This window comes from Mirounga angustirostris, unplaced genomic scaffold (genome assembly GCF_029215605.1).
Source record: "Mirounga angustirostris isolate CCGP_5_RB_7025 unplaced genomic scaffold, mMirAng1.0.hap1 SCAF_3, whole genome shotgun sequence".
NCBI classification, from domain to species: Eukaryota; Metazoa; Chordata; class Mammalia; order Carnivora; family Phocidae; genus Mirounga; species Mirounga angustirostris.
The window spans coordinates 177,119,393-177,143,798 of record NW_026991711.1 but is presented as its reverse complement, the minus strand read 5'-3'; the positions used below and the strand labels follow the sequence as shown (position 1 = coordinate 177,143,798).

General features: G+C 48.0%; 1 protein-coding gene across 10 annotated transcripts in view; it reads left to right on the top strand.

Annotated features, from left to right (window-relative positions):
• The window catches only part of LOC123838312 (non-homologous end-joining factor 1), a 94,000-nt gene extending 77,961 nt beyond the window's left edge, over window positions 1–16,039 (top strand). For 5 of the 10 annotated variants that reach the window (XM_064587070.1, XM_064587073.1, XM_064587071.1 and 2 more), the window contains 3 exons: window positions 10,854–10,971; window positions 11,529–11,638; window positions 12,044–16,035. In XM_064587070.1, the coding sequence (XP_064443140.1) occupies window positions 10,854–10,971; window positions 11,529–11,638; window positions 12,044–12,118 (303 nt within the window). In that variant the 3' untranslated portion in view covers window positions 12,119–16,035. Of the gene's footprint in view, window positions 1–10,853; window positions 10,972–11,528; window positions 11,639–12,043 lie in introns of those variants that run through there. The other 5 variants (XM_064587067.1, XM_064587065.1, XM_064587064.1 and 2 more) reach the window with 3 other exon arrangements.
• The last annotated feature ends 8,367 nt before the right edge of the window (window positions 16,040–24,406 follow it).

Sequence of the window (24,406 nt, the reverse complement as noted above, 5' to 3'; positions counted from 1 at the left end):
CTATGGTACATCCTCCTTTGTGCGTGACTTCTTTCCCTCAACAAAATGTTCACGAAGTTTATCCTTGTTATGGTGCCCAGCACTCTGTTAATTTTCATTTCCGGATAATAGTTCATTGTAAGATCATAGCACAATTTATTTATCCATTTGCATTGGATATATGCATAGAATTGGAAGGGTTGCTTCATAGTTATACACATGTTTAGATTTAGTAGATACGATACTGCCAAACAGTTTTCCAAAGGGACTGTGTCAGTTTGGCCTCATCCAAGAATCATCCAAGAGTTCTGGTTGCACCACATCCTTGGCAACACTTGCACCATCTGCCCCTTCCCTTTTGGCCATCATAGTAAATATGCAGCAGGGCCCTGTTGTGGTTTTAACTTCCCGAGTGACTAATGAGGTTCTGTACTTCTTCATGTAATTGTAGGTCATTTAGATTTGACCAGGCCTTTTGTCCATTTTCTCTTGGGTGATTTGTCTTTTTCATATTGATTTTTAAGAATTTTTCATATATTCTCCATCTGTTCTGGAAACGAGTCCTTTGTTGGTTATGCGCGTTACGGGCATTTTCTCCCCATTCTGTAGCTTGCTGTTTTGCTCTTAGTGGTGTCTGTTGATGAGCAGAGAGGTTCCTAATTCTAGTGGAGTCCAATTTATCAGGCTTTTCCCCTGTGATTGTGTCCTGTTCAGTCTTTACGTACCTAAGGTCATGAAGATCAGGCCCTTATCACGAGTGTGTGTGTGTGTGTGTGTGTACATGGATGTGTATGGGGAGGCGGTGTATCACCCTACAGAGTAAGATTTCGTAGGGTAGACAGGACACTGTGTCACCCTATAGGGAGTAGGGAGCAGGCGGGGGATGGGGAGCAGGGAGCCCGTGAATGACGGCCACCATGGGCTGTGTTCCCAGCTGTCAAGCGTGTAATCTGGAGTGAAAGAGAATCCCTTTAGTGGTAGAGGTCCTACAGAGAATACCAGCAGATCCTCTAAATCACCTCTGTGCCCTGCAGACCCAGCTGACTGTCCTCTCTTCCCTCGAACAGGAAAAAAAAAAAAAAAAGAAATTTGCACTCCTGAACATGCTCGTGGCACAGGGCAGGGATCCAGAACTTTCGGAGCCAGGTGCCTGCCCCATAGTTGTGATTTTTGTTGTTATTAAACCTTACGCTTTTTCTTTCTGATCTCTACCACACGGTTTCATCTCCATTTGGGAGGAGGATGGTGAGGTGGCTGAACTCCAGAGAGGTGCTTGACCATCGTTCAGACTGCTTGTCTCCCAAACAGGCTGGCCGGAGCCCCTCCCTGAGCCAGAGCTGACAGGAGCTGCTTGTTCTTGGAGCAGGAGTGAGAGCTGCTGCCGCAGTTTCTGAGGGGCTCCGAGGATTCCTCCCCCCCAGGAAACCACTCTGGTCCCCCAGCCCCTTTGCTGCTTGTTAGGCGCTCTCCAGACTAGAAAGCCCCGGTTTGTGCTGGGGCTGGGTGGGGCTTCGGGGACAGTGTAGGCTCGGCCCTGCAAAGGGGAGGGGTGGTTATGGAGCGAGCAAAGGGTCACAGCTTAGGCTGTACCATTTGCTTGTCACCTTGAGAAGTTCCACCTTGTCTAGCAAAACCCCCTTTCAGGGGCAGCCACCACAAAGGGCTCTTATGAGCGCAGCGGCCCCTTCCCCCCACCTCCACTCCCACTCCCTTTACCATTATTTTTCTTTTGGGGCAGAGCTGAGGGGCCTTCCTGCTATGACTTTGAGGGGCTGTACTTATTTTAAAAGGAGATTTTGAGTCTAGAGCCTCCCTGTACCAGAGACTCCTTTTGCTGATTTTCTAGTCCCATTGGAGGACCCTCCAGGGCTTGAGTAGGCTTTCCTTCTCTGGAGGGCCTTACGTCTTTTCCCGCTCTCAGCCTCTTGGGCTCTTTGGGGATTTAAGAAGCAGGTGAGGGCTAGCTTCTAGTGCTAGGCCTCAGAATGGGGACCAGCAGCCTTCTTCTGGGGAAGTGGGAGGCGGGAGCAGAAGAGAGGAATGCCTGTTTCCCTGGGTGACTCTGAGAGGTAGTGTAACATAGCGGATCAAGGGTATGTTCTGGAGTTCGGGCTCCTGGGTCTTCTCCTTCAGCGTTCTGCCACTCTCTAGCTGCGGCCTTGGTTCGGTCACTTAACCTCTCTGAGCCTTTGTTTCTCATATATGAATTGAGAATGATCTTAGTGCCTGGCTGATAGGGCTACTGTGGAGATTAATTGAGATAATGCATTAAAATGCTTAGCTCTGTACCTAATACACTGAAAGCACCCCAAAATGTTAATCTTACTGATATTATTCAGGCTGTCTCTTTGAAGATTTTTTTTTTAATTAGAGGGAGAGAGCATGAGCAGTGGGGAGAGGGAGAAGCAGGCTCCCCGCCGAGCAGGGAGCCCTATGTGGGCCTCGATCCCAGGACCCTGGAATCATGACCTGAGCCAAAAGCAGACACTTCACCAACTGAGCCACCCAGGTGCCCCCAGGCTGTCCATTTGGACATCTCTTTCATAGTCTCTCTCCCGTCTCTCATCTCTTCTGACTGTACAGCTCAGGGAGCTAGCTGAGCCTCAAGAAGAACCAGAAAAATCTGAATAATATAAGTAGCACTGGACTTTATCTTAAAATGTTTTGAACTGTGCACATATCTTATCTCCATTGTATTTCCGGCACCATGAGAGAGAGAGAGAGGCAGCAAAACTACCCCATTAGAAGGGCAGGCTGCAAAGAGAGTCATTTAGCGGTTTGACTAGACTGCAGACCCACATGCCTGAATGTATGCATGTATGTGTGCGTGGGGAGGGGCAAGGTGGACTGCAATGGATTTGCAGGCTCCCAAACACAAGATTAAGTTCAGGCCTGTCTGTGGTTTCTCCTTCTCAGAGCCCGGCTCGGGAGCTAGGGGCTGCAGGGAGACCAGCGCCAGGTCAGTGGCGGTGGCCAGAATGGTCAGGGTAGGCCTGGCATGACACAGACCCAAACAAAGCTAAGCCAGACCAAACACGGGAGCAACCTCAGCTGTCTGGTCTTCACGTGCCATCTTCAAGGGCAGCGCGCCTTGTGCGCTTAGGGTACCGTGTGCTCTCCCAAATCAGCGAGATTTGCAATCAGCGGGCTGAGAGAATCCGAGGGGTATTCTATGAGGGAGCAGACAGAGGCTGGATCTTGCCTGAAACTCTGAGACAGCTCATCCGAGCCAGCTGCTGTGGAAATTGAAGGGAGGGAGGAGGGAGAGGGAGCTGGTTGTCTCTGAAAAACCTGGACATCACCACCCTGTCTCTTTTCTGTGTCCTGGTAACATGTTTTTTTTTTCCCCTCTCAGATTCTGAAGAAATGCAGAGATTAATCCCTTCAAAATACATTTGTCTGTTCACTGTGTGGATGACGGATATGCAGCTCGTGTTTTTCTGCTTTCCCAATAGCCTTTGTTGAGTGTGTATTGGTTTCAAAATGGCCTGGTGGAGCCTCTTGCACGAGGCTCATGTGGGGCCAGGAAGGGGCGGTGAGAAAGGGCCCCCAGCTGAAGCGTCCTCGGACAGGTGGGGCTAGGTGGAATACTTCTGCTGGAGTGTTTTGGGGAGCAAGGTGCTTGTGCTCCGTGTGCCTCCACTGTGTTAGCTTTGCTCTCCACTATGGCACCCACCCCGCCAGAAAGAGGGTGAGAGGGATGGAAGTGAGACCTGGACCTCGCGGGGAGGTCCTGAACTTTGGGAGAACAAAGAAGATCTTTGAGAAGCAACAGAGCAGTTTTGGGGGAGATAAGGAGACATCATCTATACCAAGCAGACAACAACCTTTGTATTATTGCGTGTGACCCTTCTAGCAATCTCTTGAAAATAGGTATGGATAGCTATCCTCATTTTTCTGGGGAGGAAGATAGCCACTGACTGGCAAAGTGAGGATTTAAAGCTAGAACCTGCTGGTACAGAAGCCACTCAGCCATAGTCCTCACCAGGGTCTGAGGAGGGGGCTCATGTGGAGATGGTGGACAGTGAAGGACCCACAGGTTACCAGCCAGGGTTTCCATGACCATGGGGCCCTGCTCTGAACTTTGATTAGTCACTGAATTGTTGGAAGAGTGTATGCTTTGAGCGGGTAAGGGTTAATAACTGGGTCAGACCTGGTTTCTTTGCATGCACTACAGCATTAAGTCTTTTCTTGAGCCTCCTTGGCACTGGACCAGGGCCAGGTAAGAAAAGTGTCAGAGGAAAGGGACGGACATTTCTTGGGTACTTACTCTACTCTCTCGTTTAATCCTTTCATGAACCCTGACATAGAGATTATTAGTCTCAGCACCCCCTCCCCTGTCCATCTATCCATCCCTCCATCTCTCTCTCTCTCTCTTTCTCTCTCAAGAATCAGACCTTGACTGAGTATAATAACTTGCCCAAAATGTTCCCACTGGCAAATAGACCTAAGGTACAAATCCAAGTCTTTGGGCTCTCAAGCCAGAACTTAAAGCTTATTTCTACTTCTCTTTTTTCTTCTAAGAATTTTTTTTCTAATCCCTGGATAATCTTGCTGCTTCCTCTTTGAGTGAGAAGCCACTTCCGGCTTTCTCTTTTTAAACTGTGATACTTCCCCTGGGCATTAGATTCATCTTTCCTTCTCCTCTCACCCTTTTGCTACTAAAGCTGGGTCTGTGTTGTGGCCGTAGGGGTCATTTCAGGTTTTCTTTGGTCTAGGGATTTATTTTAGGTTTCTGGGTCATCCCCCTGTGACATCTACCTTCAGCCCTGGAGCAGAGTGATCTTTGACTCCTCTCAAATACTACACCCACTCCATCAGCAAATCCTGCTGGCCATACCTTCAGATACACCCAGAATCTGGTCACTTCGCGCCACCTCCCCTGCTGCCCCCCAGGCCCAGGCTCCCACCACCTTCCACCTGATCATCCTAGCAGCATTCTAGAAGATCTGCCCATTTCTCCTGTCCTTCAACACTCTAAGTGATGCTTTTACAATGTAAATCAGATCATTTCACTCCTCAATAAGCTCTAATGGTCCCCATCTTACAGAACAGAAGCTAACATACTACATTAACTCATGATTTCAAATAAACAGACAATTTGCACCAACCTGCCATGCTCGTCCTCTGATACAGGGTGACCATCTAATTGATCGTGCAAACTGGGACCTAATAAGAGAGAAAGGGACGTCTTTTAATAAACAGCAACAAGCGTGAGCCAGGGCTAGACCCAGGCAAACTGGGAATTTTGGTCCCTTGACCCAGCTAGCCACATGGATCATTCTCTCACTTCTGTTTGGGTCTTTTAAAAACATTACCGTCTCAGCGAGGCCTTCTTTGGCCTCTGTTCAGAATTGTAACACATCCCCACCCCTCTCCCATAATGCCTGCACTGATTTATTTTTCTCCATGGTGCTGTCACCATCTGATAGAGAGTATGTTTTAATCAGCTATGTGTTTATTGTTGATCTTCCTCTCTAGATTGTAGACTTCAAGAGGGTAGGGGATTTTTTTTTTTTTTTTTTATCTCTTGTTCAGTCTGTTATATCCCCAGCATCTCAATCATCCTGAACACCATAGAGGGTCAGTAAATATTTGTTGGGTGAATGGATGGAGGGTGGAGAGGAGCACTGGGGAGGAGTTCTGTTTGTTAGAGTCTTTCCCTTTAGAATCCTCGTCCTAAACCATTTTTCTTGTTCTTCTCTATTTATTTTGGTAACCCTTTGGAAACGTGAGACTTTAGAAGAATTTTCCAGTGTGCTCCTAACCCTGCGTGGAGCTAATGATGAAAATGTCCATGATTTCCTAAAGGGAGGCTTGAGCTCTCCAGGGCAGGGAGCTGGTGAGTGCTACCCACAGAGTTTACCAGGTTGCAGGAGGGAGGAGAGGGACTCCTACCCTCTGGAAGCTGTGTATTGGGGGCCCTGCCCGGCTGGATGTTCTACCAAGGCAGCTGGGGGCCGCCCCAAAGACCTGCTCAAGGCTGACGCTGGGGAGTTCCGGCTTGCATGGTTCCTATCTCTCTTTTGTCCCCTACACCTGTCTCCTGGGCCATGGGCTCATATTGAGTAGGGCGAGCAGTACGCCAGGGTCCAGCCTTTCCTTACTCAGAATTCTAAAGGTTTCTCCTCTGAAACAGCCTCAGGGAAAGGAGGGATGGAATTGGGGGGGGGGGGGAGAGTAGGGCTGGACATCTGACCTCTTCTTTTTTTTTTTTTTTAAAGATTATTTATTTATTTGAGAGAGAGTGAGAGAGCGAGAGAGTGAGAGAGCACACAAGCAGGGGCAGAAGCAGAGGGAGAAGTAGTTTCCCACATGAGCAGGGAGCCCGATGCAGGATGCATTCCCAGGACCCTGGGATCATGACCTGGGCTGAAGGCAGCCGCTTAACCAACTGAGCCACCCATGCGCTCCATCAACCTCTTATTTCTTTTTTTTTTTTTTTTAAGAGTTTATTTATTTATTTGACAGAGAAAGACACAGCGAGAGAGGGAACACAAATGGGGAGTGGGAGAGGGAGAAGCAGACTCCCCGCCGAGCAGGGAGCCCAATGCAGAACTCGATCCAGGGACTCCAGGATCATGACCTGAGCCAAAGGCAGTCGCTTAACCAACTGAGCCACCCAGGTGCCCCAACCTCTTATTTCTAATGGAAAGCAATAATTGGGATCTCTCCAGCAGATCCTGCTGGGGTCAGTGAGCAGGAGGGAGCCTTGGAATTTCTGGACCACTGGGAGTGAGTTTGAGACCTCATGGTGGTGATGGAAGTTACAGATACATCTCCACTAAAGAGGGGGAGTTTGGGCACTAGGAACAGAAATGGGCTGCAGTAGGAAAAGAAGGGGAAATAAAATGCCCTATAGGATTTCTTTTTTTTTTTTTTTTTTAAGATTTATTTATTTGTCAGAGAGAGAGGGGGAGAGAGCACAAGCAGGGAGAGTGGCAGGCAGAGAGAGAGGGAGAAGCAGGCTCCCCGCTGAGGGACTCGATCCCAGGACCCTGGGATCATGACCTGAGCCGAAGGCAGACGCTTAACCCACAGCCACCCAGGCGTCCCTGCCCTATAGGATTTCTGTAGCTTTGGTTTTCCTAAAGCTCCTGATACGGCCAGATGGCAGGGGCCAAAGTCCCAGTGAACTGGAGATAGGAGAGAAATGTAGCTCTGTTTTGCCTACTGAAGAGTCACGGTCTAGCAGTTCAGTTAGTGAAGAGGTACGAAATGGAGCAGAAAGCCTATGAAGGCAAACCCAGAGGATGCTTCTGACCCCTCACCCTTGATTCAATAGTCATTCAGAGCCAAGCAAGCCTTGGCAAGCATGGGTGTAGTAGAGAAAGCCACTTTGTGAAACAAAAGGAAACTTCCAGGGGCATATCCTTAGTTTAGAACACCAAGCCCTTAGCAATCTGGCGGGTATGAACTTAGTCTTCTGGTCTTATTTCCCATGAGATACATCAGTGTATCCTGTCTTTTCACACTTTTGTGATTCAAATACTTCCCCACATTTGCAAGGCTGGCCTATGTCACCCCCATCCCCTCACCACCCCCAATCCTGCCCCAGGCTTTTTGCTGGATGGTCAGAATTCCTTCCTTTCTTCTTCTCCAGTTCTTATTACCCTTTGTTTCTAACTCTGTGATAGCGTAACACTTGGAAAAAACCTGAAATCTGCCTGCTCCTCCCACCTGAATATCAACTCCTTGAGGCAGGGACTCTGACTTATTTATCTTTGGCTGACTCAGCCCCGTTCTGAGGAGGGAAGGGTGCATCTCCTTCCCTCGCCCCAGTCCTCTAGTACCTAACACATGGTAGAATCTCAGTAGCTTTTTGCTGCGTAGAATTGATTCTGGGTTAATCAGATGAATGCATTCCACAGTAGACCGACCTGTCTCTTCTTCCCCTCCCCACTCTGGGCAGTGAACCGCTTTGTGGCTGGTACACCTTGCTCCTGGTTCCTTCTTACTTATGGCAGGGGGTACTGCTGTTTGCTTTTCTTAGTCCTGACCCCGCTGTTCTCCCTTTGATCTCGGTGGCCTGCCCCAGCTCGCCCCTGCCATTGTCCTGCACAGGGAGCTAATGTTTCTCCTTCCCAAGCCCGGGCCTCTCCACCTCCTTTTCCTTGCATATTGTAAGGATAATGCGCATGGAATCAGTGATGATGGGAATGGCTGGACTAGGATTGAGGGATGGCCTCAGCCCCTGAGGGTTCCAGGTGGGGCCAGCTTTTCAGGTTGAACCTCCAGATTCTCTGCTCACTTCTCTCTTGTCACCTGAGGGAGTTTGTTCTTGAGCTGGATGGGAATTGAGGCAAGTGATCTGTGATGGGAGGCACAGATGGTTGTGATCCTGGGAAAGGCTGTATGGCCCTTGGGACTAAAATTCTGCTATTTAGAGAAGTAAATAGGGTGGTCATTATATGCGTCGGCCCTGAGGTCAGCCTGTCTGGATTCTAATCCTGCTCTGTTTACTAGTTGGAACCACCTCAGTAAAATGGGGTCATACCAGTGCCAACCATGTTCATTCATTCATGGTTGATTATAGAGCCCTACTTGAGTCCAAGTGCCAGGGAGACAGCAGGGAATAAGACAAAATGCATCAATACATTTAAATTCTTAGAACCGTGTCTAGCATATAGGAAATATGCAGCAAATGTACCAATATTCTTTCTTTTGTTTTTTAAAATTTTTATTTATTTACTAGAGAGAGAGGGAGAGAGAGGGGGAGAAGCAGACTCTCTGATGAGCGGGGAGTCAGGACATGGGGCTCGATCCCAGGATCCTGAGATCCTGACCTGAACCAAAGGCAGACGCTTAACCGACTGAGCCGCCCAGGCAGCCCCCGATATTCTCTTTGTGGTACTTTTCTGAGAGTACTCAGGTGGGATAACTTTTGGCAACAACAGCAGGACCAGATCTCTTGGAGACAGGGAAGGATGGAGGAAGGTCCAAGATACTGGTTCTGTATTTGGACTTAGGCTCAGGACAGCACTGGCTTTATTGCCTTTCATTTTTGCCCCTTCACTGTGAGACTCAGTACAGGAGTTGGCTAAAGATTGCCCTAAAAAACGTAAGAGTCTGTCTGGTTCCACAGAAGGGGCAGGCGGGGCCGGAGGGCGCAGGGAGCTGGGACCACTGAGACTCTGCCCCACCCGTTTGTAGAGAGAGCGCAGGGCCTAGCAAGCCCTGTGTGCCGGAGCCTGAAAGAGGCCACGTTTTGTGAGCAATCTGAAGGGCGGCCCCGGAGACAGGAGAGGTGAGGAAGGAGAACAGCTGTTGGCCTCTCTGCTGTCAGGGCTGTCTGGCTGGAGAGCAGAGGACATGTTTTCGGAGTACGTGGCTTGGGGAAGCTGAAATTAAGGAGAGTGAGGGGAGGTCAAGGTGTATGGCCTGAGAGTTTGCCCCCCTTTTCAGTTTGCTCCTCAGGGCCCTTTCACTCCTGCGGTGATTGCTGGCCAGAAGCCAAGTTCTGACTTTATTGGTGGTCTCCCGGGAAAGTGCAAGCCTGATAGAGACCTTACAGAGGTAGGGTTGCAGTACGAATGGATACTGCATTTCCTGGGGATCAACACGTGTTTCAGATCCCTCCATCCTCAGGGAGAGAGAGTCCTGACTGTGGTTCAGCGTTCTCTCTTCCATCCTTCTCTGGAAGGAGCAGAACCTCTCCTGCGTTCTCTCTTCCATCCTTTTCCCGCGGCGGGTTTTCAGAAATGAATGCCTTTTAGAGCACAGAGCAAGTGCCCTTGACGCGAGCTGTGGGTCCATCCAGGATTCTTGGGTGGGTGCCCTGTGAGCTGGTGGCATGGCTTCCCTCAGAGACCTGCTAGCTTGCCTGGGAACCATGACGATTTGCCTGCACAGGTGAAGGAACTCTGGGTCCTTTCCAAAATTGTGAAGTGCAGCCAGGTTCGGGACCCTGGGATATCATACGCCTTCATCTCATTTTTACTGCACTTGCTTCCGCCGTCAGCCGTTAAGCCAAGTGCCTGAAACTTGAACTAGGCAGAGCATTTTCCTGTGGATATAAATCCACAGTTCATTCACAGCGAAGGAAACAGGTACATAGAGTGTGATGATAGCTGTATTTCTCAACTTTCTCCCCATCATCACCTTGCTCAGGAGCCTTTCTAAGACACTTTTTCCTAATCACTCCCCCTCAGGAAATTTTAATACCACAGATAGAGCAAAATTCTGTTTGTGTACTGTATGTAGATGTTTCATACTTTAAAAGAATAAGATTTTTTTCACCCCTCAAGAACCAGTTTTCTCCCCTCTTGGGGGAATGGTTGCCCCCATTTGTGGGTTCATGGATTGCAGTAAAGCAATGTAAAATGGCAGGGAAGCCTCCAAAGCTTTGCACACTTTAGTCCCCCCATCTCCTCCGACTGAACACCATAGCTCCGTAATTTAGCCTTGTCTCTCAGTCTGTCATTCCCATTTTGCCTGTTCTCCCCTTTCCTGCATTTCATCCTTTTTCTCTCTCTAGTGTGGAACTTTAGGAGTGAATGTAAGTAAAACAGTGATCTGTACAGCTCAGGGACAATTTAGGAAAGATGATTTCCTAAAACAGCCCTCTCAGAGGTCATCCCTTTGGAAGAAAGAGCCTAGAGGCTCTTCGGTGAATACCCCAGGGGTATTCATGGGAAAACATAATAGGTATTGGGGGAATTAAAGATAGACATTTGGAGTTGCCTATTAGAGAAGACCTCACGAGAGGTCTTTATACTGTTCCCAACAAGGTATGGATAGGGACGTCCTATGTTGAATCGAACTTCTCTATATAAATTCTTTTGGGGTTGATCCCACTTCTGCCAGTGGGATATCAAACTCCTTTTCTCTGGTGATAGAGTATAACCAATGACTGCATCTCCGCTCCCCTATAGAAACTACCAGAGGCATGCAGCGTAGGTGATGGAAGGCCCTTTGTCATGAATTTACAGAATCTGTATATGGCAGTCACCAGACAAGAGATCCAAGGGAGACAGAACCATCAGGGCACTGGTGAGTAGCTCCAAAGGTACTTGGTCTCCCTGGGGTTAGAGTTACGGTGTCGGGTTGTGCCGGCCAATATGGTAGCTCTCGCCTCTTGTGACTATTTAAATTAAATACAAATGAAACAAAATGAAAAATACCTCTCCTCATTTGCTGTAGCCACACTTGAACTGCTCGGTAGCCACACATGGCCGGCGGCTACCAAGTCGGACAGTGCAGATGCGGAACATTTCCGTCATTGCAGAAACTTCCACTGGAACTGGTCTAGGTGCTTAGAAGAATTAGTGAGAGGACCAGAAGAAAGACTCACCTCTCTACCTGTCTGTTGAGGAGTAGTTGGCTGTTTTGAGTCAAAGAAACTCCTCTCCTACCTAGTGAAAGTGGGGAATCTTCAGAGTAGAAACAGGGCTTTCCGAGAGTCAGCTGGAAGTTGGATTTACAGCTACTTCTGTCTGTTTATATATTAGTACTAAACCCTGGCCTTGATCAGAATGCTTGCTAAATGCTAATGCCTCCCTGGTAAGAAGGCATTTATCACTGTCTTCCCTTGATCTTTCTGATTTCAGGAGATCCTCAGCCCTCAAGCAGTGCCTCCCCACAAGGGACCGAAAACCAACTTCTGAACCAGCCGGAAGAACCAGCACCATCCCTCCCAGTGCCCGAGAAAGAGCCCCCAGTGAGTCACACACCTGCAGCCCCCGAACCAGAGGTCCTTGGAGTTGTCACTTAGTGGAGGTGCTGCCTTAATATTGGAGGATATTTGTGACCAGGCCACCGGATGACGGATTTCTAGATAGGGGAGTCATGGTCTTTTGCATCTTCCCTGTACTAAGTGAAGGACCTTGACTCCTTTTCTTCCTTATCCCACTTCCAGTGATGGTCTGTGAGGTTGTTCCTTAGGGGAGAAGGGATGTACACATGGCATGAAGTCTTGTGTCACATTCACTGCCTGGCAGAGACTTCAAAACACCTGTGTCAGCCCCTCATCCCCACCAGGGCCATGGGAGCAAGGAAGTTCCTCTCCTGACCTAAGTGGATCTGTTCAAACACCTCTATTAACTCGGGTTCCTTTTCATTCTAGGGTACTTCAGGCCCTATGCACAGACCTCAGCTGTCAAAGGTCAAGAGGAAGAAGCTAAGGGGGCTCTTCAGTTAACCTGTCCCTGTCCCGACTGCGGAGAATGGGCTTGGAGAATAGTTTCCTCGTGTCACCTTGAGAGGAGCTCCTGTAGCAACAGCATCTCCAGCACGGGGTTACATAGTCAGAGGCCCCACAGCAAGGCTGACGTAACAGAAATTCCCGCGGACAGGCGTGGGTACTGTTAACCCAGGGAATCTGGGCTCCCACCCGCTGGGCGTTGGCCTTCCCTAGCCGAGTGGAAGCCAGCTTCTGAGAATCCCATACCTTCCTCTCTTTTGTCGGAGGTTCCCCAGACCCAGGATCCTACCATGGACTTTAGGTGCAGAGGACAAGTCAGCAAAAAAGGCACAACGTGCTCAGGAAGCCTTGTCCACCTTTCTCAAGAGTCCCTAGCTCCTCAGAGACCCACTTCTCTCTTAAGCCCGGAATAAAAAGCACTCACACTCCCCTGCTTTCGAGATGGCTTATTCTGTGGAACATATAACCAACCTCTTTCACTTTACTGGGCCCCACCCATTGTTGTCTCTAGATGAAGTTTAGGCCCTCGATCTGCTCCTTCAGATTCTTCTCATGCTTCTCTCGTTGTGGCCTGCGCTAAGCCTCCATTTGGGAACATTGGTCTAGAGAACTCTCTCCGTGGCGGGCACAACACAGCACAGATCACTGCTGCTGTCCTCTGCCCAACGTCATGTAGGGTGTTTTTTTGTTTTTTGTTTTTTTGTCTGTTTCCAAGGCATAGACAACAGACTAAACCACAATCTGGGATTGAAATTATAAAGAGCTCCGAGCACAAGGGCTGAGGTAGTTTCCCATTGGAGTGGGAGAGAAAGGGATTTTATTCTCCCATCCTTCATGCTACTTCAAATAACATGGCAACTAGAAGAACTTGAAAAGGCAGGCCAGCAGGGAGCAGGAACGGCCACAGATTTCTCTGAGACAACAGAATTGGCCTTAGCAGGAAAAAAGACAAAGTTTGTATGAGATAGGCGGCATCTTCGTTAGAAAGTCAACTCTTCAGGCAGATCAGGCAAGATTTAGCAGACCAGGATTGGCAAAGTCCCTTGGCCTTTCCTGCTAGGTTGTCCTCGACAGGTAAGACCATCTGAAACATTACTTTGGAGAGACAGGAAGGAAAGTTGAACTCAGATGTTCCCTGGGAGCTGTCAGGTGGAGGAAGGAGTCGGGGCAGAACCCATGGAGGCCTCTCCTGGTTTATTTACTTACGATGGTCAAATGCCTCCTCATCCCCATGCCTTCTCTGTCTGGGACAGGTGTTTCTGTCCTTAGGTCAGGTCATGGGGAAGACGACAACCCAAGTGATAATAAAATAATAATGATTATAAGAAGAACAGCACTAATAATAAGCAGCTAACAGTTACTGAGCAGTTAATATACACCAGGTGCTCTGGTAAGTGCCTGACATTGAATCCTCTCAGCATCAGAGGAAGAAGATACTGTTCACCCGCTTGGAAATAGAGTCTTGAAGTGATTAAGTGACTTATCAAAGGTCACACAGCTAATAAGTAACAGCCAGCATTTAAACCCAGACTTCTGAGTTCTTAACTGCATTGGTGTGTATATGACTGACAAACATTCTCCGGGAAGGGTGTTAGGCCTTCTTTCCTGTCTTGTGCTGGAACCATCCTTCTCCTGTGCACCTGCCTCCTTTCAGCAGGATCTTCTGGTTCCCACTGGCTCCTCACGGCAGAGCCTCTCAGGACTCCAGGACCCCCGTGCTTTCACCGACCAGCAGAGTCTGAGAGTTCCCCCAGGGCTCATTCCAAGTCACCACCAATAACTCTGCCTCCAGACTGCAGCACCCCAAGATGCGCCCCACCGTCCAGACTATCGTTGAAGTGAACTGAGGACTATGTAAAAACAATCTATCAGGTGGCTCACTTTCTTCCCTAGTTTCTTTTTGGCATAATTTAGACAGCCAGATTTCTGCATAGATGAGGTATGAGACCACATAAAAAATGGGAAGACTTCCCCAGCCAGCTGAGGGAGGAAATAAGCGTTCTTCACCCTGGATAATCCCTCTGTGCTAAAACCACGGTTTCAAGAGCATGCATTTTTTTTCTAATTTTTAATTTTTTTTTAAGTAGGCTCCACACCCAGCGTGGAGCCCAATGAGGGGCTTATACTCAACAACCCCGAGATCAAGAGTCGGATGCTCAACTGACCGAGCCACCCAAGTGCCCCAAGAGCATGCATTTTTAATCAGAGGGGGCTCGGGTTTGTGAATCCCCTAAAATTGTGAGTAAAATTCTAAGAGCATAACATTTTCGTGTTCTCAAAAGAATGCGTGACTTTTTTAAAAATTAGGTTAAGTAAGAACGTGCCTAGTGATCTCCCTGCCACCGCCCCCATTACCCCAAAGGTTACTACCTCCGTGGGGATTTGCCTAAACACATCCTTAGAGAAACATTGCTCCCGGAGGCTCTGCCTTGGGTGGGTATTCTTGCCCCTCAGAGCTACGGGTGGTGGTTGAGAATCCTGGGCCAACTCCAGGGAAATCCCTGCCTCGACAAATTGGCCTAGCCAGGCTGTATTCCAGCCCTGCCCCCTGGCTTGGGCCCCTCCCCAAGGCCCCCAGCCTGGCCCAACCCCCACCCCACATGCACATAAAAGGGTCGAATTCTCGTGGCTGCTCCATAAATTTTATTCCGTAAATATTAGTTTTCCCTGTGTTTAATAAAGCAGTGGCCCACCTCCCCGCCTACCCGCCCGCTCCCCGGGGCCGGGGCTGGGGCCAGGGCTGGCTGGTGGGAGAAGGGACTCTTTCAATTGCTTTGGAGTATTTTTAGAAAAAAAAATAATATAAGGTGGTTTACACGAGCAAGCCAGCAAACCAGGAGCAGGACTAGGGACCTCGAGGAAGTTCGTGCAGCCGCTTGACCTAAAAATAGGGAAATAGCGCCACCTAGGCTGCAAGGCCTACTTGGCCTTGCTGCGGGGCTCCCCTGCCCCCACAGTCAGCTGGGACAGGCAAGCTCTGGGCTGGAAGAGAAATCTTCATCCCTTAGCACTCCAGCTGGGCAGCACCTCCTTCAGTCAGGCCTGACTGAGGGCTTTACCAGGGGCCTTGAGGGCAGTGCCGCAGCTGCCTCCTTGGAAAAAATCCCACCAGGGTCATTCTCCACTCTGTCATGGGTCAGCCGGTCTCCCAGATCAAGGAGTGTTTCCAAAGGCTAGAAAAGTTATTGAGAAGGGAAAGAGGAGCTTCTGGTCTCCATCTTCCCATTGAACCCGGAGGAGCTCACCCTGGAATTTCTAGAGTGTAAGGTAACAAAGAGAGAGACCAGTGCTCCTATGCTCCGGGCCAGGAAAGAATCTGTCCGTATCAGACCAACGTCCTTCCCCCGGGTCTGATGCACTTCACCTACAGGGAGCACTTGGGGGAAGGAGAGATGGTCAAGTCTCCTGAATACTCAGCCCTTACTGCTGCTTAATTTTATCTGGTGGTACATTTGAACTCCCGTTTCTTGCCTTCCTATTCATTGAAACCTCCCATTTTTCCCCAGCCCTTACCCCCGCTCCTCGCCCTGGTCTGCTGGGAGATGAGCAGGAGCCTCACGTGTCAGCCTCTGACTGGCGACGGCAGGAGGAGGGGCGATGGAAAAGGCCACAACTTAGTCTTGTTCTGGATGTTGTCGCCAGGGGCATCTCCTTCTCTCCACAATTATTCTGTCCCTCATGTTCTCCTATTTACAAAACTAGAAAGATTTGCTCCCAAGAGTATAGGGGAACCTAAAATCCTCTTAATAACCCATCCTCATGGGGGCGCCTGGGTGGCTCAGATGGTTAAGCATCTGCCTTCGGCTCAGGTCATGATCCCAGGGTCCTGGGATCGAGTCCCACATCGGGCTCCCGGCTCAGCGGGGAGCCTGCTTCTCCCTCTGACCCTCTCCCCTCTCATGCTGTTTCTCTCTCGCTCGCTCTCTAAAAAATAAATAAAATCTTTAAAAAAAAAATAATAACCCATCCTCATGATGTAATCGGCTCTGTGTCTGTTCTGCCTACCCCCTCATTATTTGGGCTATTGATGTCACCTGTGTTGTATACCTATTTCCTGTGTGCCTCTTGTTTTCATCCTTTCATACTCTCAAGGAGTAAAATATTCTTTGAGAATAGAGTCCGTTTTAACCCTAACTCAGAAAATATCACCATGGTGGTATTATACTACCAAATGGGTTTTTATAAGATCAGGATGTGTTCTTTTCTCTTTTCTCTTCTCTTCTTTTCTTGTAATCTCTACCCCAAACATGGGGCTCGAACTCACAACCCCAAGATCAAGAGTTGCATGCTCTACCAACTGAGCTAGCCAAGTGCCCCAGGATGTATGCTTTCCTAAGCTCTGCCCTGAAGTATTTTCTAATTCTAGTTTTCCTGAAGAAGAAACTGTTCAAAAGGAGTAGTGACCTACTACAGGAAACCTCCGGCCTCAGAGCCTACAGCTCTGGGTTCCTAGTCCCTGTTCCTGGCATCAGTAAATACGAGAGCTCACCGAATTCCAATGGGTTATGCTGGGCACTCAGTTACAGAGAAGAATGTCGGAAGGGAAGAGAGCCCCACTTTGGAGGGAGACTTTTCCTGAACTGCCATGACCTTCTGGAAACAGCTACTGGTTATTCTTGTGGGCTCTTTATTGCTCTATTCCTACCCTCCCCGCCCCCACCATGTTCTGTCGGACAGGGTGTCAGAAGATCCCACCCTGAGGGGACACATCCAGACAGGGAGAGTCTGAGTTAGCTTCTGTGTGTGCATGTGTGTGATGCAGAGGGACCTAGGGCATCCCTTGCTCCTTGAGCTGGAAGCCCAGCTATCCTCTGTCTTTTGTCCCAGACCCTTGGAGGAATACTTTTCCATCTCCCAAGACTTTGCTTTATGGTGGTCCTCAACTCTGGGGTCTCATTTCTTTACCCTGGCTCGCATGAAGTCATTAGATGGCACCAAAGCATTCCAGCAATGGCTTCTTTGCTCTTCCAAGCTGTTAAGTCCTACCTGCACTCGGTCTCTCTCTCCTGGAGCCCAGCAGGTTCTGCTGTGCCCTCTGCACTCCTGGACCCTTTGAATGAGTGCTAGCCTCTCGACACCTAACTCTCATGGGTTCCTGAGAGTCTGGGCCAGCTTAGGGGAACCCGGAAGAGGCCTTGGAAGGACTCCAGGGTGTGGGGAGCACACAGCCATTGACTCACCTGGGAAGATTGTGCCAGGATTACCTGTCCTGCTGGGCCAAGGGCCAGGAGTTAAAGGAGCATGCGGTGCCACACTCTTCCTCCCCTCACTTTGGGGCCCAAAACAGAAGTAGGGCTAGAATTGGGGAGTAGGGCTTGGGGGCTGCTGGGAGTCCCTTCTGAAATCTGGGTGTTATATTTACTTTTTCATATTGGCAGCTGGAAGGGGAAGCCCATCCCAGCTCGGCATTGTTGTCTAACATGGTTAATCAGATCCTATAATCCTGCTGTGGAAATATTGGGCCTCACTCAAAACAATAGAGACCAAGAATATTGTGGTTAAACTTCAACCAACTGCCTCCCTGGCCTGTTTGCCTAACCCCTACCCCCCTCTCCCGGGCCAGAGTCCTCCTCGCTTTATGGACCCCTGATAGGATCGACAGCCGGTCAGAAATCGGTGACAGGAGAAGGGAGAATGGAGTAGGGGAAGGGTAATCCTCTTGACTAGCACTCCATCCTGCTTTCCCCCTCCCACCCTAGGACTTGAAGGGTAAGCAGGGTGGTGCACTGGGTTGGAGCTGGGGGTGGGGAGGCGGGGGAAACCCTGTAGGGTCTGGGTCTGTGGTCAGGGGTCAAGAACAGTACTTCCGGGGGTCCTGGCTGGTAAAGAGATCCTTTATTCAAGACAAAAAACCCTGCTACAACATGAGGAGGAAAGCCTTCCAGTTTCATTTATGACCACTGCCTGGCCCTGCCCCCGAGGCACACCGCCGTACCAGTGGGTCCTATGTCACATATGGGAGGCACAGGAAGGCCCTGGCTGGGGGGAGAGGAATTGCCAACAAGGGTTTTTCTTTCATTAGTAACCTGATAGGACAACAATGTAGAGTCATACTCTGATGATGCACGGAGGTGACCCTGATGCCCCAACTGGAGTGGTTTTCTGCTGGTGGTAATGTCCATTATGTTGCTCTCTTTAGTAAATACCAATTCAATGTGGCAGATAATTTACATGATTAGAAGAGGACAGAGGGACTAGAAGGACTGTACAGTGCCACTTGGAATCAAAAGGAGTTGCAGGGTCTGGATTGTGCTAAAGGGAAAATTAACACAGCGATATGTTCAGCCAAAGGCAGAGGACATTCCTCCTGCAGACACTAGGGCACCTGGCTTGAGATGTGGCCAACTTTGAGTTTGTACTCAGCTGTCACGCATCCAGGAGACACTGGGCACAAGTTGCAGCCACCCTGCTTTTGGAGGTGTCACCAGCCAGCGAGCTGAAATACAGTGAGGCCCGGTGCCAGCACCTTGGACTATTGAACGGTCAAAGTGTAGGTGCATTTTTAGGATTTGGAGAATGAAAATAGCAGAAGTGCGCCAAATGAAACTATATTTGATCAGTTCATATAGGGTGCGAAGGGAACCCCAGGAGGGAGCATTTGATGTTTCTCAACTAGGGAGCTATGTGGTAATTCAGGGACCGGCATGGCTCCTGTGGGTCATTCACCGAAGCCATTTTAAAGCAGGGACTGGTTTAAAACTGGCAGAAAGACATCTGGAAAATAGTTCTTGGGAGTGAGAATCTACGACATAAGTATGCTCCTGGATAGGAATCTTGAGACCACCCCAATGGCCATCATCAGATGGAATTGAAGCAGGTACGAAACAGGTATCAAGATGATCTAAAGATGGGCGCCTGGGTGGCTCAGTTGGTTAAACGACTGCCTTCGGCTCAGGTCATGATCCTGGAGTCCCGGGATCGAGTCCCGCATCGGGCTCCCTGCTCGGCAGGGAGTCTGCTTCTCCCTCTGACCCTCCTCCCTCTCATGCTCTCTGTCTCTCATTCTCTCTGTCTCAAATAAATAAATAAAATCTTTAAAAAAAAAAAAAGATGATCTAAAGATGATGGAAAACATTTCAACAGTTAAGTAAGTTGGAGAACTAGTGGAAAGAATTCAGTGGGAAGAAAGATTCCCCAGTGGAAGCTCCAGAGGATGCGCCGTATTTCTGACCTGGAAGGGGAATGTAAGAAGCCAGGCTGGTTGGTTAAACCTTGTGTTGTACGGTACGTAGACTAGGTCTGTGAATGGGAAAGTCTAACGGCAGTTCCAAATCATCACAAAGGAATTCAAAGAAAGGCACAGGTTTGTAGGAAATATGTCAGGAATGAAATAGAAAAACCCATATTCAACAAGAAACAGGCACAATTAAACATATTAATTCAAATCCTGTATATATTGAGGGCTTACTCACCAGCATCCCCACCAACCAGAGGCATTATGCTACTTGCTGTCTGGCCACAAAGACGTATCTCCTGTTTTCAAGAAGCCTGCAATCCAAAGATGATAGTGAAGGGATAGATTTTTTCAACTGTATAAAGTAGAAAGTGAGAGCCATGCCTATGTCTGTTTTTTAAAAAAAATTTAAAAGAGGGCGCCTGGGTGGCTCAGTTCGTTAAGCGACTGCCTTCGGCTCAGGTCATGATCCCGGAGTCCCGGGATCGAGTCCCGCATCGAGCTCCCTGCTCGGCAGGGAGTCTGCTTCTCCCTCTGACCCTCCTCCCTTTCATGCTCTCTGTCTCTCATTCTCTGTCTCTCAAATTAAAAAAAAAAAAATTTAAAAGAATCATTTCTACACATACTGTTTTATTACCTGCTTTTATTTTTACTTGACTATGTTGTGTCCATATTGACATGTCAAACATAAATCTCTTTAAAGGGTTAATTATCGTCAGTATGAGCGTTATAAAAAGCTTAAAAATCATACTCATGATCAGCAAGCAGAAAGCCAAGCTTACTCCATTTCCCCCCCAGCTTCATCCTCAATCACACTGGTCTCCTTGCTATTTCTTTGATATGCAAGCACGTAAGGCCTTTGCTCTATGCAGTTCTCTCCGCTAGAATGCTCTTCCCTAGACATCTGCTTGGTTGAAGACCTCACCTCTTTCAGGTCTTGGCTCAAGCCACACTCAGGGAGACCTCCACTGACCACCCTACTTACCAGAGTGACCCGCCTCCCAACCTCACACCCTTCCCACGAGCGGGCTGCCCACCCAATCCTTTTCCTCCCTTTTACGGTTTGTGCTGATGGTCCTTCAGGTTCCCTTGTAACACATTATGCAACTTCGTTATTTTTAATTGTCAGTATCCCTAATGCTTCCCCACTAGACTACAGCTCCACAAGAGCAGGAATCTTTTTTTGTTTTTCTGGTTCTCTCACATCCCAAGCAACTCGTGCAGTGTTTGGCACTTCATAGGTGTTCAAAAATACTTGCTGAGTGAGTATCTGAAGAAAGATGATCACACACACACAACACAGCCCTCCACATCGGCAGTATCTTGAAGGGGTTTTAGAAACTTGTAGACATAAATGAATGTAATCTTTTTGGTCTGGAGCAACCAGTCAGAAGGCAAGAGGGGGGGCTGAAATGCCATGTTAGCTAGAACCACAACGGAATGGAGTTGTCATTTTGCAGAAACTAAGAATACAAGTTCTAAAAAACAAGTGACAGAATACCTTCTTGCTTTCTTCGGCTATACATCCCCAGCATCCTTAGGGTGCTATCTGCACCAAGAGAGACTGGTGAGAGAGTCGAGGTGAGCCAATCCAAACCCAGTTACAGAAAGCATGTCAAGAGCATCGCTTGAGTACTTAAAGAGTAGTACCCTCTCCTGTACCGAACATTCACTGAACTAGTATTTTCAAAGACTCCCTTTAAGCAACTAATTTTTTCCCAAATAGGGACGCTGGGGTTGAAATGAAGCTTATTAGTTAATAAACATGTTATTATCCATATACAAAAATATATTTGGATATATGTCTTTCAGTCTATAAGAGTTTCCAACAATCTTTAGTTTCTGATCTGAGGGGAAAAACTCTCTTCCTAACTAATCTTGCTACTTTTTCCTACCTTTTCAAAGTCATCAAAGCAAGGTCTTTAATGCTTGAATCCCTCTGAAGTGCCTTGTAATGAGCTTATTGTTAGGGTGAAGGTAACTTGACATTCCCATTTCTAATCAATAGTTGGCTTTCAAAGCATTTGAGTGGCTCTAATTGGATCTCCAAAATGTGTTCTGGACTGACCTGAGGCTTGAAAGACAAGCCTGCTTCCATTTCTGTATATGGGCCAAATTTAGTGGAGTTGCTAACCTCTTTAAAAAATCAACAGTAGAGGGGCGCCTGGCTGGCTCAGTCTGTAGAGCGTGGGACTCTGGATCTCGGGGTTTTGAGTTTGACCCCCATGTTGGGCGTAGAGCCTACTTTATTATTTTTTTTCAAAGATCATATTTATTTATTTGACAGAGAGAGACACAGCGAGAGAGGGAACACAAGCAGGGGGAGTGGGAGAGGGAGAAGCAGGCTTCCCGCCGAGCAGGAAGCCCGATGCGGGGCTCGATCCCAGGACTCTGGGATCATGACCTGAGCCGAAGGCAGACGCTTAACGACTGAGCCACCCAGGTGCCCCCGTAGAGCCTACTTAAAAAAAAAAAAAAAATCAACAGAAGTCAGAGTGATCCCAACCAGTTGGGGAAATGGTCAAAGAGTATGAGGTCTTGGGCGCCTGAGTGGCTCAGTTGGTTAAGTGACTGCCTTCAGCTCAGGTCATGATCCTGGAGTCCCGGGATCGAGTCCCACACCGGCTCCCTGCTCAGCAGGGAGTCTGCTTCTCCTCTGACCCTCCCCCCTCTCATGCTCTCTCTGTCTCTATCTCATTCTCTCTCTCAAATAAAATAAAAATAAAATCTTTAAAAAAAAAAAAGAAGAGTATGAGGTCTTAAAAATCCAAGATGAAAGTAACAATAGAGTCCCTTAGATTTAGAGAGAAAATGAGTGTCTTGAACAGAGGTCAACAACCCAGCGTGCTTGCCCCAGGAATCACGAAGAAATGGATTATTATGGAGTCAAACCGGTCTGGATTCCAACTCCAACTCCCTCACAAGCTCTGAACCTTAGTTCCTCATTCGTAAAATGAAGATAATGGTGTCAATTTCATAAGGCTTTTGTGAAGGTTACAACAGATTGCACTGGGGTTTCCCCCTTTACTAGATCATCCAGCTTGGGTTTTCATTATCACTGGTGCCATCATCTAGGCTTGGGCCACAGCCTGTCACTGAGTATCCTCTTCATTCTTTTCCGGTATTCCTCTCCCTCCTTCAAAACCGATCTCTTTCAAGAGGTCTAACCCTATTATCAGATGGAATTGAAGCCGCTACGAAACGGATGTCAAAATGATCTAAAGATGATGAAAAACATTTCCAACAGTTAAGTAACTGGGACAACTAGTGGGAAGAATTCAATGGGAAGAAAGATCCCCAGGCTAATGGCTTCTTAATTCCATACCCTTCTAGGCCCTTATCTACTAACTTATCTAGTTTATCATGCATTATTCTGTACTCATTTGTGAGTGGCATTCATGGCTTCGTAACTGTCTTTTATTTTCATGATTTATTTTTCAGGTTAAATAGTAAATTTCTTGAGGACAAAAACTGTGTCTTTTGCTTTCTGTTTGCATTCTCTGTCTTTATGCACCCATCACGCTAGTGTGCACAAGGTAGATGCTCCCTAATAGAAAGAATCCTCTTAGTCCCACTACTGTCTCAGGGCACACATGTATGAGCAGCCTGATGGATATTATTCCCTCCAGATGGGTGATAGGGATCAGACCCACTCTTGCTAGCGAAGCCAACAGAGGAAAATGACACATAAGCTTTGTAGTTTACAGCTTATACTTCTAACCCTCTCAACAATCCTACAAGGTAAGTGATAAGATTTTCACTTGATAGACGAGAAAACGAAAATTTAGAGACGTCAAGTGACTTACCCAAGGCCACATAGGTAGCAGGTATCGGAGACCATGTTCAGGTGCAGATCTGTCAACTCCAGGCCTAGTGCTCTTTCTGTGAGCCAGGGCTGCTGTGCTCTGAGTCATTGGAAGATATTTGACTAACTGCATTCCTGAAACTTGTCTGGTTGTGGCTCAGCACCCATGGATTTAGAGCAGGACTGATCTGGTCAAGTGGCAGGATTAGGAGGAAAAAGACTAGTTGATTATAGAAGTACGGACCAGCATGGTATGTGTGTGTGTGTGTATCTGTAGATACACACACATTTTATACACACACATACATATGCACACCTATATGAATAGATGATGATAAGACCATGATATTTGTACTACAGTGTTAAATTCAAGATTGAGTAAATATACTAACATAGTAGTCTAATAAACAGATATTAAAATTTTTAAAGTTTTATTTATTGAAGTAATCTCTACACCCAGCGTGGGGCTGGAACTCATGATCCCGAGATCAAGAGTCCGATGCTCTACCCGTTGAGCCAGCCATGTGCCCCAACAGATATTTAAATTATCAGGTTCTATGGTGTATTTTCCATCCCCCTCCGCCGCCGCCTTTCTTTCCAATCTGTTTTTCCAACGTTCATTCTGGTAAGCAAAAAATGAATCATAGTATCCAAAGAAATAGATTTTACTTTGTTCTATCCCAAATCCAGATGATTGAGGGGGAGAAGGGTCTAAAGGAGGGAGAAGAAAAGTGCTTTTACCAATAGGCCCAGGACTCAGATGTGAGGTGCCCTGTTCAGGCTGTGTTGCTACTGCTCAAACTCCAGGCCATGGGTGGCCCCGGACTGGCACACCTTGGTTCTCTAGGTGGAACCTGCCAGCGACCAGGCTTCATTTGCTAGGTCTCATGGATTAGCCCAATTCAAAAGCTACCCTACATCTACCTAACAGCTAAGAACATAGGCAGCCAAGAAATGCCCCAAGGTTCTTGGGCCCCAATTCAGATAAAAAGTGCTCCAGGATCACTGCCATGGAAATGATGATGCTTCCATTCTCAGTCCCCTTCTCCTCCTCCCTCCACTGAATGCGACCAGACTGATGCAGATCCGAACTTGAGATTCAGATCTTGAACCACCACTGTGTCCTGAGAAAAAAGTGTAAGTTCGGAGTGAAGAAGCTCCGGGGTTCAAATCTTGACTGTGGGACCCCAGACAAGTTACTTTACTCTTAGAGCCTTAGAACTACTCTAGATCCGTAATATGAGAATAAGAATTGCCATGTGCAGAGGGTTATTGGGAAGATTTGGCTAAGTGCTTAAGGTGAGTG